Genomic DNA, 16,375 nt, shown 5'->3' with positions numbered 1-16,375 from the left:
TTGTAGTCTAGTCTTTGGGTCAATCATTTTAGTTTTTATTAGTTTTAGTCACATTCATCCTCCTTTTAGTCAAGTGAAGTTTCAGTCGACTAAAAGTCTGAGCATTTAAGTCTTATTTTAGTCAAAGATTGTATTTAGCCAAACTCATTTTACAATTCAAACAAGGTTATCTTATTATTATATTATTGTTACCTTATACCCTGAATGCAGGCATTGTGGCATAGAATTGTCAAATTGGTTTGATTCTCTGCACGAATTGTTACAGAATACTTTTGTAATACTGTATTTGACCCGGTCTTTGTACATTTTGACCGTATAGAAACGTAATTATTGCCATTGTAAGAATGAGATGTGTATCTGCCCTTACTTTTTAACAACATGTGCTTTTTATTATTTTACCTCTTTTCTTATCATTTTATTTCATTTTATTTGTTATTTACTGTTTAATTGTGTGTTGCTGCTTTTAATGTTGATGTAAAGTACTTTGAATTACCTTGTGTTGAATTGTGCTATACAAATAAACTTGCCTTTCCTCATAGACTCAAGAATACATTCATTCCAGATACAAAAGACTCTAATTTGAGTTTACAACATATTTATTTTTCTGCATTTCTCCCCATCTTTTTCTTTTTCCAACGACACATTGGGTTTTCTTTTCCACGTCTATGTAGGATAGTGTATCCAAAGATGGTTCTTCTTCTTCTTCTCCCAGCAGATCCCCACGTTTCTCTATGTAACTTTGTTTTTAATTGTCGTGAACCTAGAGCTCTGCGTTAACGGCATCAGCCTCTAACTCTGCAGCTGCATCTTCTGGATCTGATTCCCTGCGGGCCGCAACTGGGATTGAGGACTAACGTCACCCAGCAGCAGAACTAAACCAGAGGAAACTACTGAAAACATGGAGATTAAGGATCTTTGTCAGAACATTTCGTCTCGTCTGCTTCAGGTGAGCCGAGGTTTAAGGCGCCACTCAAACGTGCACAGAAGTTATTTCAGGTCATCCACCAACTACGCCTTAGGGTGTGGGTTGTGCAGGGGCATTGTGGGTAGAAAAAAAACACAAAATGTTTCTATTTTCGGTAAATTTCAACCCTGTTTTGTCTTATTTGTGGATAATCTCTGAGATTTGGGCCGTTCCCACTCACATCTTGCAGAATCCCAGCCTCGTGGGAGCGTTTGTCCCGTATTTAAATCACAGCCTGAACGAGACTCACACTCGGGTGCCTAAGAGCTGGGACCTGTCAGCGTGTTGAAACCAGCTGATTGATGAAAGCACAGCAACTGTAACGACTTGGCGGGTAAACATGCAGGAGAAGAAAAACAAAACCACGCCTTGTTGTCACCTCCAGCCCGAGACGCTTTTGTTCTCTTTCCAAGTGCTCGACATAAAACGATCTAAAAAAAACTCTTATCAACCTTTTCCAGCGTAGTCAGACCTCAGATTGCCCCGCGGACTGGAAATGAAAGGATAAAAAGCTTTCAGTTCCAGCTAAACTGTCGATAAGTTCAAACGTCTCATTCAGGGTTTTTATTGTGGCGGTGAAGTGTGACGTGACAGAAACTTGGCAGCGCCGGCGCACGCAGGACATCTTTCAACATAACGGACATTTCTTAAGAACCTGGTTACACCCTAAAGGTAATATCAGGTTCCCGCTTTTGTTTTGTCCCGGCTGGAATGTCAAAGTGACAAGTGACAAAGAAGGCTTTGCGTAAACAAGTGGTTGAACACGGGATTAGAGCTGTTCAGGTTTACGTCTGCCGGGGACGTCCAAGGCCAGATCTGTGGTGACGCACCGGGGCGCAGACTGAAGGTTCTCCGCCACGGAGGGAAAATCCACACAAAACATTTGTACTAGGGCTGTCAGTTTAGCGCGTTAATTAGATTAATTAATTACACTGCTAATTAACGCATTATGAAAATGAACGCAATTAATTATGAGTGGCAAAATGCGCAAGCATTTTAAATTGGGCCCATTGAGGGACACGTTGGCCACTTGGCAGCTCACTTTCCATCTGCTGCCAGTCAAACAAACAAAGCAGGTGACAGACCTGGACGACTCAGGGGAGCAAGGAGAGTAAATCTTTGCTAGGGCCTTTGAACGGCAAGTTTATGTATAAAAAGAACGAAGACGGGACTATCAACAAGAACGCGGTGATTTGTACATTTTGTAAAAAATAATTTTCCTATCACTGGAGCTGCTCCAGTCTGAATTATCATTTAAACGCTAAACATGTCTGGACAAGTTCCACTGTAAACGTTACAGCTACTAGTACTTGAATTGCTGTATTGAGTCAGCTTTAGTTTTAATTTTGAATTGAGAGTCCACTTAAGTGCCTATTTGAGACTCAACCTTATTTTATGAATTTGATTTAACTGTATTTGCATTGCATTTTTGAATAATGCACCTGGCCTAATTGGTTTGCTGATGTGCTTGAGCTTTTTCTTTTGAACTTCATTTAGGAAACACACTTCATCAATAAAAATGTGGAAATCTTCTCTTCTTAGTGTATTCAATTGATTAGTCATGCACTGCAATTTTGCAATGTCCTAGAATTCGAATTCTTTATTTGGAGACCTTTAGCAGATATGAGATTAAAATGTGGTTCATTCGTTTAATTAATTATAAATCCTGTAATTATTTAGATTAATTTTTTTTAAATCGCCTGACAGCACTAATTTGTACGTGCGAATTACAGACAATTTTCAGACTAAAACTTGAGATTTCCTTTATTGCATTGTATCTGGGTAAAATCCCAGATGGATTTATGGCCCAGGACAACTATCTCTATAAAGTGCTCTTGGCTGCGAGCAAGAAGGCCATGACACGGAAATGGCTGCAGACAAATCTGCCATCAAAGGATGACTGGACCACAATAGTTGAGGATATATGTCGCATGGAAAAACGGACCTTCTCCTTAAGATTACAGGCTGAGCAGCATATAAAATACTGGGAAAGGTGAACTGTGTGAATGTAAAGTTTTTTTTTTGTATGCCCTAAGTAAACCTGTTTGTTCACTTATTTTATTTAAGTTGCAAAAGAAAAACATTTGTGCTTAGTTTGTGTGTGCGTAGCTTGCTCGAAGCTATGGACAAAACAATAATTACAAATTCAAAAAAACTCCTACACACAGAATCGTTAAATAAGCGTGCAGGAATCGCCTGATACTCACGCACAAAGCTATGGATACAAAAGGTTTTGAGACTCTTTTCCTCCAAGAAGCCTCACAGATTCATCCGTGCATGGTGCATTCAAGTACTGGTGGAAAGCTGGGTCATCTGAGTTTAAATCCTTACTGCTTCGTGTGGAGTTGCAGTCAGATGCAGAAAATCAAATCTACCCAATTAACTGACCATCAACAAGTGTGAGCTTTGGCACATGTGTTGACACAAAGCCAAGGAGGAAAGATATTAACAATGATCATAAAGAAGAGCTTCTTAGGGTAGGCAACTAAGTATCGAGGGAAATAACGCTGGACTCAGATGAAAACTCAGATGTCCCAGCTTTCTACCAGCACTTAAATGCACCATGTACGGATGAATCTGTGAGGCTTCTTGGAGGAAAAGAGTCTCAAAACCATTTGTGCATATTTAAGGAGTTGTGTGTGTAGGAGGCTTTTTGACTTTGTAACTTTGAGCAAGTTACGTACACACAAATGTCTGAATGGGTGGATTTTTTATATTTATGTACAGAAATGAGCAGCTATGTATATGTGTATATATATGTATGTATGTATGTATGTATGTATGTATGTATGTATGTATGTATGTATGTATGTATGTATGTATGTATGTATGTATGTATGTATGTATGTGTGTATGTGTATGAATAGGTATATGTGTGTACCGGTATGTAGATATATATAGATATAGAGCAGATAGAGATCGTATGGTGTAAATAAGTATATTTGATAGATATTTTAAAAGCGCTATACAAAATAAAATTGATATAAAATTTTATTTATATAAATATAAAAATTTATTATTATATTTATATTAATATTTATACATAAATAAAATATATAAATACATATATAAATAAAATTGGTTATTATTAGTTATTATATTTATATAAATATTTATATGGGCATGTGTGTACAAATATATAGTAATATTCAACTATGTGTATGTATGTATAGGTAAGTGTGTGAGTACAGTGTGTGAGTATAATTATAGTATAGTTAGTTATTATAAATACTATTACTACTATTTTATTATAATAAATGATTAATGAATGGGGGTAGGATTAGTTTACACTTCTTCCTACTCCTTTTTGCACATGTAAATTAAGATATTAAGTATTAAAGGATGAAATTCTCTGTTTTTGTTTCTTTTGTTTTCTTATCTTTTAATTGTTGTCTTTTACATGTACAAAATAAATCAAAGCAATCAATCCATCTTGAGTGGATTTTGGACTCCAAACCCGGCGGACTCACCGGACTCCTGCATGAGCAGCGCCGAGTTGAAGAGCGCCAGCTTGTGGCGAGGGTTGAGCTCCAGGGCGTGGTTGAAGTTCTTCAGGGCCTCGGACGGGTCCTTCATCTCGATGTTGACGATGGCCAGGTTGTACCACAGGTCGGCGTTGGTGCGGTCCAGCTCCAGGGCTCGGAGATATGCGTCGCGGGCCTCCGTCAGCTTGTTCATCTTCAGAAGCAGCTCCCCCCTAAATCAGACAAAAACCCGGTAATTTAATCTCATCTATCGTGGACGAGTCATCCTGGAAATGTACATATACAATAATCCTTCGCTACGGGGTTCACTTTTCACGGATTTGCATTGTGCATCGTGTTCTGCATTCTGATTGGCTAAATACGATGCGTCCAAAATGCCATACTAAACAGTATATACTCAAAAAGTATACTTAAAGGAGCCGTCTGTAAGAAATGGCCAAAACTGGTACTGCAGTCACTTTCAAAATATTGTTGAGCGGCGTGTACCCTCCCCCTCCTCCCCCCGACCAGAGGTTGCCAGGTTGGCTGCAGAATGCAGCAGGAACGTAGGCTGCCATGGCTGCCATAATTAGAGCCGAGCTGGCAACCCGGATGCCGAAACATTACTGACTTGGTGATTGGGAGATAGGTGGAGGGTGGAGCTTCAGAAACAATACTGACTTGGTGATTGGGAGATAGGTGGAGGGTGGAGCTTCAGAAACAATACTGACTTGGTGATTGGGAGATAGGTGGAGGGTGGAGCTTCAGAAACAATACTGACTTGGTGATTGGGAGATAGGTGGAGGGTGGAGCTTCAGAAACAATACTGACTTGGTGATTGGGAGATAGGTGGAGGGTGGAGCTTCAGAAACAATACTGACTTGGTGATTGGGAGATAGGTGGAGGGTGGAGCTTCAGAAACAATACTGACTTGGTGATTGGGAGATGGTGGAGGGTGGAGCTTCAGAAACAATACTGACTTGGTGATTGGGAGATAGGTGGAGGGTGGAGCTTCAGAAACAATACTGACTTGGTGATTGGGAGATAGGTGGAGGGTGGAGCTTCAGAAACAATACTGACTTGGTGATTGGGAGATAGGTGGAGGGTGGAGCTTCAGAAACAATACTGACTTGGTGATTGGGAGATAGGTGGAGGGTGGAGCTTCAGAAACAATACTGACTTGGTGATTGGGAGATAGGTGGAGGGTGGAGCTTCAGAAACAATACTGACTTGGTGATTGGGAGATAGGTGGAGGGTGGAGCTTCAGAAACAATACTGACTTGGTGATTGGGAGATAGGTGGAGGGTGGAGCTTCAGAAACAATACTGACTTCGTGATTGGGAGATAGGTGGAGGGTGGAGCTTCAGGCCAAAACAAAAAATGACAACATAAACATCAGTTGAGGGCTGCAACTCCTCTTTTTAAACTGGAATATCCTGGCTTGAGTGCTGTTGTCAGTGACATAAGTATTTGAAATTAACATGATTTTTAAATGTCTGTTGACATATCGGGGTCATTTTATGATTCGTTTTATTATTGCTCTTACATACAGCTCCTTTAAGTTCGGCAAACCTTTGAGTAAATATCAGTAGTATGCATTAATTCGGACGTTCTACTCAGAGCCACACGGCACTTCCTGCCGTTGGGAGGGGGAGTTGTTACCATGGTAACAACTCCTGTCACAGCAGCAGTAGCAGCACCGCTCTTTCCCCTTTATCCTGGCCCAAACAAGATGACATTATATAAGATAATATTATTATATTTAATATTATACTTATGACATATATGTATCTGCGCAGCACTTTGCAACCAAACACCGCTGCATTGCATTGTGGGAAGTTGCTGCTTAGCTAGTGTCCATCAATCCACACTAATACATTTCTCCAGAATGAGTATGGATAGCGCATACTATTGAGTACGTACTAATGTTTCGGACGCACTAAAAAATCTCACACTGTTTTTGCTACTCATTAGGGTGGAAGGATGGGATTTCTGACGCAGCTATAGTCTCCCCGCTTCTTCACGTCCTGTGTCAATAACGCTGGTCGCTTAGCAACAATGCTGAGAACGGCCAATGAGCTTCAGCGAGCAGCTCAGGAACGGCACCCTTTGATGAATCGTTCATTACAGTTCTCAGATATAATCGATGATGGCATGTCGGTTTATAAGAATCTTTTTACCCAGAAGAAAAAAGAGCGACAAAAACTGCCCATAACTATGTTCTCTTGAAAAAACACACCTGCACCGCGGGCTTTAGAAGAAAAAGACGCTACAGAGCAAGTCAGGATGCAGCAGTGAAATACGCGCCAGTCACAATTTGTCCATCTGTACATATTGTATTTTTTTTTTTTTTTTCCATAATCATTTTTCATTTTCTCCCGTTCAAATCCAGTTACTCGGGTCGCGGTGGGGCGGGGCTGATCTCCGCAATTTGAAGTCTTGTATAATAATTGTAAAAAAAATAAAAGGTTGCTACTTCGTGCTACTTCACCTATTACGGGTTCTTTCTGATACGTAACCCCCGGGAAAACCAGGTCATAGACGAGGCTCGACCTTCACATGCTTCAATGTGTCTTAGTTCAGTTATGATGTAAACTAAAAACAGATCAGAGCAATCACAATATTGTATGAACTTGAAATGCACACATGTAAACTGGCACATTAAGGAAATAAGTGGAAAATGGACTATATATGTTGTTTCTAAAGTCTATCCAGTGTGACATTGGGGATAAATTTGCTTTTGTCATCACAGAAATATAAAACTACTATATTCAGAATCCAGCCCCACACTCAAAAAGGTTTTTGGTTGTCATTACATGTCTATGTCATGTTTGACTTTACTGGTGAAGTTTGTTTCACAAATGAGATTTTAATCAACTAAGTACACTTACAACTTACATGGTCTTTTGTGTTCTGCTGCAAACTTTGCTGTTCTCTATTGTTTAAATTGTATTTTGATTGTTGTACGGCGACCTTGAGAGCCATGAAAGGCACCTAACAAATGAAATATATTATATTATTACTTATAATTATTATATATGTGATTATATGTGATTGCCAAACTGTTTTAGCTGTTTTTTATGTCTCTTTTGTTGATGTTGTTCAATGTGTAACTGATGTGGACTTATTGTGCTGCCTTCTTGGCCAGGACCCCCTTGCAAAAGAGATTTTAATCTCAATGGGATTATTCCTGGATAAATAAAGGTTAAATAAAAAAATAAATAAAATAAAATATATAATATGGAGCGGAGAACTGCAAGACAATAATATTTTTCCGATATCATTGCCAAAAACAAAAATTTGTTGACTACTGTTGACAGGCTTGTATAATAATTGTAAAAAAAAAATAAAAATAAAGGTTGCTACTTTACGGATTTCAATTACCATGGGTTCTTTTTGGAACATAACCCCCGCGAAAAACTAGGGATTACCGTACTTAATAATCACATTTTATTGTCTTGATGAGGGGTCAAAGCCAGGTCTCGGAGGTCGATGTCACCCACCTCCATTAAAATACCAGAAGTAAAACCAATTATAGTCAATTTGAACCGAAACCACAATCGGGTTCAATCTGATACGACAAAATTGCAGCTTTTATTCAAAAGGTCACGTTGGGAGTCTGGAAATGCAGTTTGACAAATGTGCGTGTGTGTTCTGGGAGGGATTTTGAAAGGCCGTGACTCGGCCCGGGTCAAGGGTCAAAGGTGGTCTTGCCTGCTGATGTAGGCCTGTTTGAAGTCGGGCCTCATGCTGATGGCCTGTCTGTAGAGCTGGTCGGCCTCCTCCAGCCGCGACTCGTTGGCCCGGATCAGATTCGCCAGGTTGATGTAAACGTTGAGGTGGTTAGGCGCCACACGCGTCGCATACTTCTTACCTGGAATTACCTGGGGAGTTTAAAAACAAAACAAAAAAATAAAGACAGCATTCCTGCCTGAGATTGAAAGTGAAATAAAAGTACTGGATAGAAATAAGTGTGAACATATATATGCCTTAGGTTCTTACCAGCATGGTATTAACCACTAATATGTGTGCAGACAAGAAATTTTTTTTTGCAAAGTGCATTAAAAAACAATTAGTGAGAGACTAGATCTGGGCCGGTTTCCAGCCTCCTAGATCATTCCACTTGTCAAAAGTTCACCGTCTCGGGTTTTCAGGCTTGTATGAGAGGTTTTAAATCAATGTGATCGCTAATTGGTGGATGTTGAAGCGTTTAATGAAAAGCCACCGGAACCTCAGTGAAGGCTTTCTGCTCCGGTGGGCACGCTGGGAGGCCTTCGTGATCACAGCTCGTCTCTCCTGGCAGACGTCGCCTTCAATATCCCCGAAAACGATTACCGACGTTTTGTTAGGCTACAGTAGGCTACCACTCCCCCCAGTATATATATGAACCAGTATATATAGCATATCTACTCTTATATAGTTATTCAAGTATATTCTTATATCATTGCTGTCTATTGTTCTCTATTATATTGTAGTATTAAAGTAAAGTAATGATATGTAATACTATGTATTATAATTACTTATTACCTACATACATAGTAGCACAACTAAATGCTGGGCGTTTGTTTTGTTTCTTTTTGTTTGCTTTGATTTGAAAGCAAACATTTATAGTGAGTTCAACATCATCATCCACTTCTCTGTGTTATTGTGCTGCAGTTGAATACAAGCTCATATGGAAACTAGCTGAACCAGAATGGAGCTGATGTTCTACAATCACGCAGGATCAGGAAATAACTAGGTTTCTTTTGGTCTCGGTTTAGGCATCTTGACTACAAGTCTAGGTCAACATCAGCAGAGGCTCCTTATGAACCACGAACCCTTCTTGCCATTGACCCGGTCTTTGTACGTTTTGACCGTATAGAAACGTAATTCTTGTCAGTTGTGTGAAATAAGACCTGGAAACAGGCATTGTGGCATAGAATTGTCAAATTGGTTTAATTCACCGTACAAATTGTTACAGATTACTTTTGTAATACTGTATTTGACCCGGTCTTTGTACCTTTTGACCGTATAGAAACGTAATTCTTGCCATTGTAAGAAAGAGATGTACCTGCTGTACTCTACTGCCCTTACTTTTTAACAACTGGTGCTTTTTATTATTTTACCTCTTTTCTTATCATTTTATTTGTTATTTACTGTTTAATTGTGTCTTGCCTTTTTTAATGTTGATGTAAAGCACTTTGAATTGTGTTGAATTGTGTTATACAAATAAACTTGCCTTGCCTAAAGAGTTTATTTATCCCCAGCTTCAGCACATCGTGTTTGTGTATCATTGTGACTCTGACCAACATCAGATCTCGTTTCCTTGCTCATTATTGGAGGAGGCGGAGTGTTGAGCAGCAGCCTGGACGACATGTGCTGAAGTCGGCTTCAGCAGGTAAACAAGTCAATGTGGGAAGTGCAGGAAGGAAACCAGGAGGGAGTTGCTTCACACATCAAAACATTCAAACTGAATCCCAGCACCTTCTTGCCAACACTCATCCAGCCGAAGTGCTTTACGATGCATCATATAAAACAAAAACAATCATGCGTGCAATCAAAAAACCCACTTTCTGGAAACCTGTGCAATAGCTGAGTATTTTAGAAAAGGCTGGTTGGCTCCATTAACTTTGAGACGGGATTTATGATGTGATCTAATGAATTGTGTCACATGCAACCACCCAGAAACCAAACGGGGCTCGCAGGTCTCACAGATCCAACAGAAGAGTGCAACGGACGGCAGCCAGGAGGCACGGCCGGGATTGAGGGTAAAGGTGCTTTCATCAACGAAAATTATAACTAAATATCGTGGTCAACGAACCTTTATCACCTGAGGAAAACGAGACGAAAATGCTGGTCATGTAACGATAACGATAATTAAATATATACCATATTTTCCGGATTATAAGTCGCGGTTTTCTTCATAGTCTTAGCCGGGGGTGCGATTTATACTCTGGAGCAACTTATGTGTTAAATGATTAACACATTATTACCGGTTTATCATTTGACATGTTATTTTCACACTAAAACTCAAGAGGGTTAACTGCAACTGACGATGAGTCTGACGTAAGCGACGTAGAAGAAGAAGCTGCATCTTCTACCTCCGGAATTGGCGGAGTTGTTTAAAAGTGACACAGAAGATGAAAGTTTCATTGGATTTTAGTTATTTGGAGAGACACGGGTGGTTTAGTAAACTTCTTAGCATGTTATTTATGCTATCGTCATCTGAATAACTCTTAATATGTTATGTTAACATACCAGGTATGTTCTCAGTTGTGTCATGTAACATAAGCAAACTGTACAATTATTCAGTCTGCTGTTGCCTCTATTCTATTTTTATTTTAAAATGCCTTTCAAGATGACATGTCTGTTCTTGGTGTTGGATTTTATAAAACAAATTTCCCCCAAAAATTCAACTTATACTCCAGTGCGACTTATATATGTTTTTTTTCCTTCTTTATTATGCATTTTATGGCTGGTGCGACTTGTACTCCGGGGCGACTTATAGTCCGGAAAATACGGTAATGCGATATCTAAGACGGGTAGACGAGACTAAAATGTAGATTACAAAACAAAAACTCAAAACAAAAAAATGAATATAAATATACATTTTTGAAAGTAGTTTCCTCTGGTTTATTCTTTAAACCAGTTTAGTCTTCAGATCTTTGGATCCACTTTCCTACATAGACGTGGAAAAGAAAATCCAATGTGTCATTGAAAAAGAAAAAGACAGTACCCGTGCATACCGGTCATGCACGGGTACATGTGTGCGCATGTTGTCTGTTTACCTCTAGCCAGTTGTCGCATCAGAAGTGTAGCCTTAAAGTTGATGGTGCTATGAATAATATACTTCATGGGTGTTTTATCTGTTTCAATTCGACGTAACATTCATTATTAGTACCGCTGTGAATGGGTTTTTCTTTCTGAATTGCATCAAATTTAGCCGTTTCATTGCTGGTTTCATGATTCGCCATTGATACATTTAGGGACTGTCGGAATTCTGAAATTGCTGATTATTTCTCCATATCCAATGGTGCGTTCAGGGACAATTGGAATTTACTGTCTTTGGCGAGAATTGACCATAACATTTGTAGTTTCTTTCTAATTCACTGAGACTGGCATTTTGATAATTCTTACACCATCTTGGTATATTTCATTTGTTAACATTGGATTTTTTCATTATTATGATTATGTAAGATTGCATGCCCTTTATTGTTTATTTGATTAGTGTATTGTCATTTCCTTCTCATTTGTAGAAACCATAAACTCATTGAACCCATAAATAAAGAGTGGCATGAGTGTAACTGATGGCTTTTGTCATCTGTTCTGGCCGGACAACCTGGGGAGATTAAGGATTTAAATCAATTACCTTATACAGTCCTTCAGAGGTCAGTTTGGATTATATTACATCACCTCTTTTACAGTTAGGATTTGAAAAAGTTTTAAAATGAAAGGTTTTGCATTTTGGATTGTTCAACGTGTATAATATCTTTTGCTGTGGTTCTCTGCCCACCGTTTGATGAAACCATCATTGGTAAGCTGTCATAATATTAATTATTCCTAATAACACTGTCATAATGCTGAATATCAGGCCTTTCCTATATTGTTTGTTGCTGTTTGACCGCCGTGTCGCTCGGTCATTGTGTTAAATACATGTCGTCGCACATTGTAAACTGTTGTCGTGTAGGTTGAACACGTGTGTCTGAATTGTGATACTCGACTTGAATCCGACATCACTGGATGTCATTTGATTTTTATCTCCAGTTTGATACCTATATAGTCTGCATTAGGCTTATAATTAGGTTTGACATGATGACTGGCAAAATCAATGGTGCTGAAACCTCATTTGAATCGTTCTGACCGTGTGCGCCGTTAGCGATTATGTTTTAACGCGGATGTTTAGGCCACAAGGGCCCATCAAGAATGCTTGGCCCCCCCCTGGGCTGGGACCCCTGCTCCGCCCCCGTTTAGAGGTCATGTAGGCATGGAAACTTGCTGCTAAGTCATGGGAAAGTCGTGGAAAAGTCATGGAAATTTGTTGGTTAAAATGTGTATGAACCCTGTTTTAAAAACTGAAACAGGCTGACAAAAGCAACACCACTCGAGGGAAGAGGGGCTGGGTGCCGGAGAACGGAGGGCTGTGCAGGAAATGACGCCGTACCTGCGGCATGAGGGCCTTGGCCACCAAGTAGGCTTCCTCCGCCTCTTTGGACCTGTTCAGGTTCTTGTAGGTTCTGCCGACATTCATGTGAGCGCCGATGTCATCTGCAGCAACGAAAATGAGGAGTTAAAGGAGGGAACAGAGGCAGAAAGGTGACAACAACAACATGCATGGAGACAAAGGGAGGCTGATTAGTGCAGCAGGAAATCCTCACGGGGGGGGGGGAGACACGTTCACATTGTTTATCTCGGGGAAACACTTGTGGGCGGAGACCAACCGACAAAAGCGCTGATGTCATGGCTGATGACGGGTTTCCTGAAAACTGGGAGAAATGAATGAAGACAATTCTCCAAAGTGTAACTAAATGTTTGGTACGATGAAACGAGGCGGTCATGAGATTACGGACCACAATGGACGGACTCATGCCGGGGGGGGGGGGGGCCTCTTCTATCAAAGCATTTCATGATCCAACAGTCGTCCCTTTCAGAATAAACTCATTCAACTTCAGACCCCACTTCCTGCCGTCTATTTGCGGACTGCTCTTGTTGTCTTGGGGCAGGTTTACTTAACCGGGGCCAATAAGCCTGTAGTCGCGAGTCGTAAATAGCTGATCCACAAACCGGGTTACAAGCGGCTCCTTTGGGCGGCGACCGCAGCGATTCTCCAGGAGCGGCTCGTACCCGAGTAAACAAGCAGGGCTGTAAATAATTATTAGCCCTGCATTCACCACAGACACAGACACGTGTTGTTTTCCTGTTGTACCACGGGTCATAAACGCATAAACCCGATGGCCCGGTGTTGTCTGCGGCTCGTATCGGACACGCTATTGGGGCGACTGTGTACATAAAGCTCCAAATTCCTTGTTGAGGAGGTTCGAGGGCAATTAAAGCTCAACGTGTAGAAAAATAACTACAGTAAGGAAAACCTTTTTGGTCGTACTGGTCTGGCGATGCGCACTGGTACAAAACGTACCGAGCCAACATGTGTAAGAGTTGGAGAGACCCCCGACTGGAAACAGCCAACACAGCTGCAGCAGTGCTAATAACGTGTTGGATCGAGGTGTTTTTACAACATTTGTGTTGGTCTTAGTCTGGTTGTTGCATCGTTTTTTCCCCGGTTATCCAAGGTGTCCAGGGTTCGTGTCAAATCCAGAGGAACCGGACCAGGTCTCGTTTTAAGGTGGAACAGAATCAGGACGGTTGGTCAGACTGAAATGTTGTTTCTGTCAGCCTGTTTCAATTTTAGTTTTAGTCTAGTCTTTGGGTGAAGCTATCATTTGAGTTTTTATTAGTTTTAGTCACGTTTATTCTCCTTTTTTTTCGTTTCAAGTTTCAGTCGACTAAAAGTCTGAGCATTAAATCTCATCTTAAAAAAGCGTCTTATTTTAGTCAGAATTGTCCAGGACCATTTTAGTTGAGTTTTAGTCAAAGATTGTTCTTAGCGAAACCCATTTTACAATTCAAACAAGGTTATCTTATTATTATATTATTGTTACCTTACAGACTCAAGAATACATTCATTCCAGATACAGAAGGCTCTAATTTGAGTTTACAACATATTTATTTTTCCGTGTTTCTCCATTCTTTTTCTTTATTGGGTTTTCTTTTCCACGTCTATGTAGGAAAGTGTATCCAAAGATCTAAAGACTAAACTGGTTTAAAGACTAAACCAACTACTTAAAAAATGGAGATTAAGGAGCTTTGTTAGAAAATGTTGTCTTGTTTTGGTCAACGAAAATGAAGACACATTTTAGCAGATTTTTAATTTTGTAATCTACATTTTAGTCTGGTTTTTATTCGTCTGATATTGCATTATATATTTAATTATCGTTATCGTCACATGACCAGCATTTTCGTTGCATCTCATTTTCCTCAGGTGACAAAGGTTTGTTGACGACGATATTTAGTCATAATTTTCGTTGACAAAAGCAACCAAGACCAAGCTGTCTAAGAGGGCTGCTTAAGCCTGAATTATGGTTCTGCGTTAAACCAACGCAGAGACTACGCCGTCACTGTGACGCCGTCGTGAACCCTTCGGACTTCTCAGTCACTCCATTTCGCTGCGGTGCAATACGCACTAGTTGATACTTTTGTTTAGCTTCTGGCTTTTCACAGTGAATCAAAGAGATAAGGACAACCATGGTGCAAAAAGAAAAAAAGTCACACAAACAAAGCGCTGAAAGTTCACTACTGCTTCACGAACCGGAACAGGAAATGCGTTGCTACCAAACGAACCAATCACAGCCCTCTCAGTCTGCGTCGCCTCGACACGTATTTACATTTTGTGGGAGGTGCGCATCAGGCTACGATTAAACGCAGAACCATAATTCAGCCTTTACTTTACATTTTCCGCTGGTGATTGATTGATTGCCAACGACAGACAGCAGCCTGTGGCCACGTTTACACATAGCCGGGTATTTACAAAAACGGATATTTCCCCCTCTACGTTTTGGAAAATACCATCATTTACACAAACCTCATTTACATCAGATCGTTTTCAAAATCTCTTCATTTACACAAACCCACATAAATACGCTGTTAAGGTGCTATGAGCAGCCAGACCTACAGGGGGCAGTGTAACGAGAAGCATAAAGTCATGCTAGCCTATCGGAATCCTAGAAAAAAACATCCACAAATGACACGAGTAACTACAGCGGCCAAACAAATTGTAAACACAGGTCGCACATATGACGCCGGTGACGTTTCCGTTGCATAATGTGACGTTTCTGAAGCCTAAATGTCCGTTTCTCTCTGTTTACAAGCAAACGTGAAGACGGAGTTTTTGCAAATCTCCACTTTGGCCTAGTTGAGTTTTCAGAAATGATCGTTTTTGGTGACTTTGAGCTTCGTTTTCGTGTAAACGAACGGCCAAAACGCATGAAAACACCACCATTTTTGCTACGTGTAAACAGGGCCTGTGTTTTCCCGAGTGTGCGACGCCTCGAGGACACAACACCTGCGTGACCTGGAGGCGACAGCGTGGCGTTGGTGGTGTGATACAGTTCAGAGCTCGGGGCCATTGCTGGGAACTACTGGTATCTCACCCCCCGAGGCTCCCTCAAGCCGCTGCCAACTATCTAAACCTCTCATTTTTAAGAAACACTGGACTCGAGCAAAGTCAAGCAGAAGGAGCCACCGCAAGGCACCCAACCACGTTTTACTCAACAGATTTGAAAACTGAAGTCGAGATAAAGCCTTTAAAATGTTTTCTGGGTATTTTACAGTAAAAAAATAGATCATCTGACGCCGTTCCAGTTCAGTTGGAACGTTCCGCCTTCGTCAAATGTAATCAGAGACAGCACTCTCTGTGATTCTGTTTGTTTTTTTGTTGCTTCCTTCAGAGTGATTATTTGACATGCAGTCGCCTGTGGCCTTGGAGAAGTCCCAACCATGATGTTTTGGCATCAGAAGCTTCTGATTGGCCGGCTGCCACCAGTTAAATCAAAGACATCAGGAAGAGACTCGCGGTTCATCCTTATCCTTGTGTGCAATTTCCTGATACCTGAACTCTCGGCTTGATCCGTCCAACAATAATACGGAAGAATAATCAGCACAGGAGCGCGGACGCCGTTTTAGGGAGGGGGCGGCTTCTGCGTCTCAGAGACGGATAAATACAAGACCTTGTAACGATGTGGGAAGAAGTAGAGGAAGAAACGTCTTTTATTCACAGAACCAACGGGAACAAAGACGTCCCGTAAAAAAAAAAATTAAAAATCTACCATAACGTGGGGATAAAGCTCGTTATTCATCATGGTAATAGTTATGTTCTCCCGCAGAAAACCCCAGCTGTGAAGCACGAGGGCGGCGG

The 16,375-nt window shown here is 40.7% G+C and overlaps 1 protein-coding gene across 1 annotated transcript in view; it reads right to left on the bottom strand.

Moving 5' to 3' along the window:
• Positions 1–16,375, bottom strand: part of tmtc3 (transmembrane O-mannosyltransferase targeting cadherins 3) — a 94,173-nt gene that overhangs the window by 4,850 nt on the left and 72,948 nt on the right. The window contains exons 11-13 of the mRNA XM_061720912.1: positions 12,569–12,672; positions 8,143–8,312; positions 4,435–4,661 (exon numbers count right to left, since the gene is read on the bottom strand). Of these exons, the coding sequence (XP_061576896.1) occupies positions 4,435–4,661; positions 8,143–8,312; positions 12,569–12,672 (501 nt within the window). The remainder of the gene's footprint in view (positions 1–4,434; positions 4,662–8,142; positions 8,313–12,568; positions 12,673–16,375) is intronic.

Source organism: Cololabis saira, chromosome 5, assembly GCF_033807715.1.
Source record: "Cololabis saira isolate AMF1-May2022 chromosome 5, fColSai1.1, whole genome shotgun sequence".
Classification (NCBI taxonomy): domain Eukaryota; kingdom Metazoa; phylum Chordata; class Actinopteri; order Beloniformes; family Belonidae; genus Cololabis; species Cololabis saira.
The sequence above is the reverse complement of the archived record's forward strand: the minus strand, read 5'-3'. Positions and strand labels throughout refer to the sequence as shown.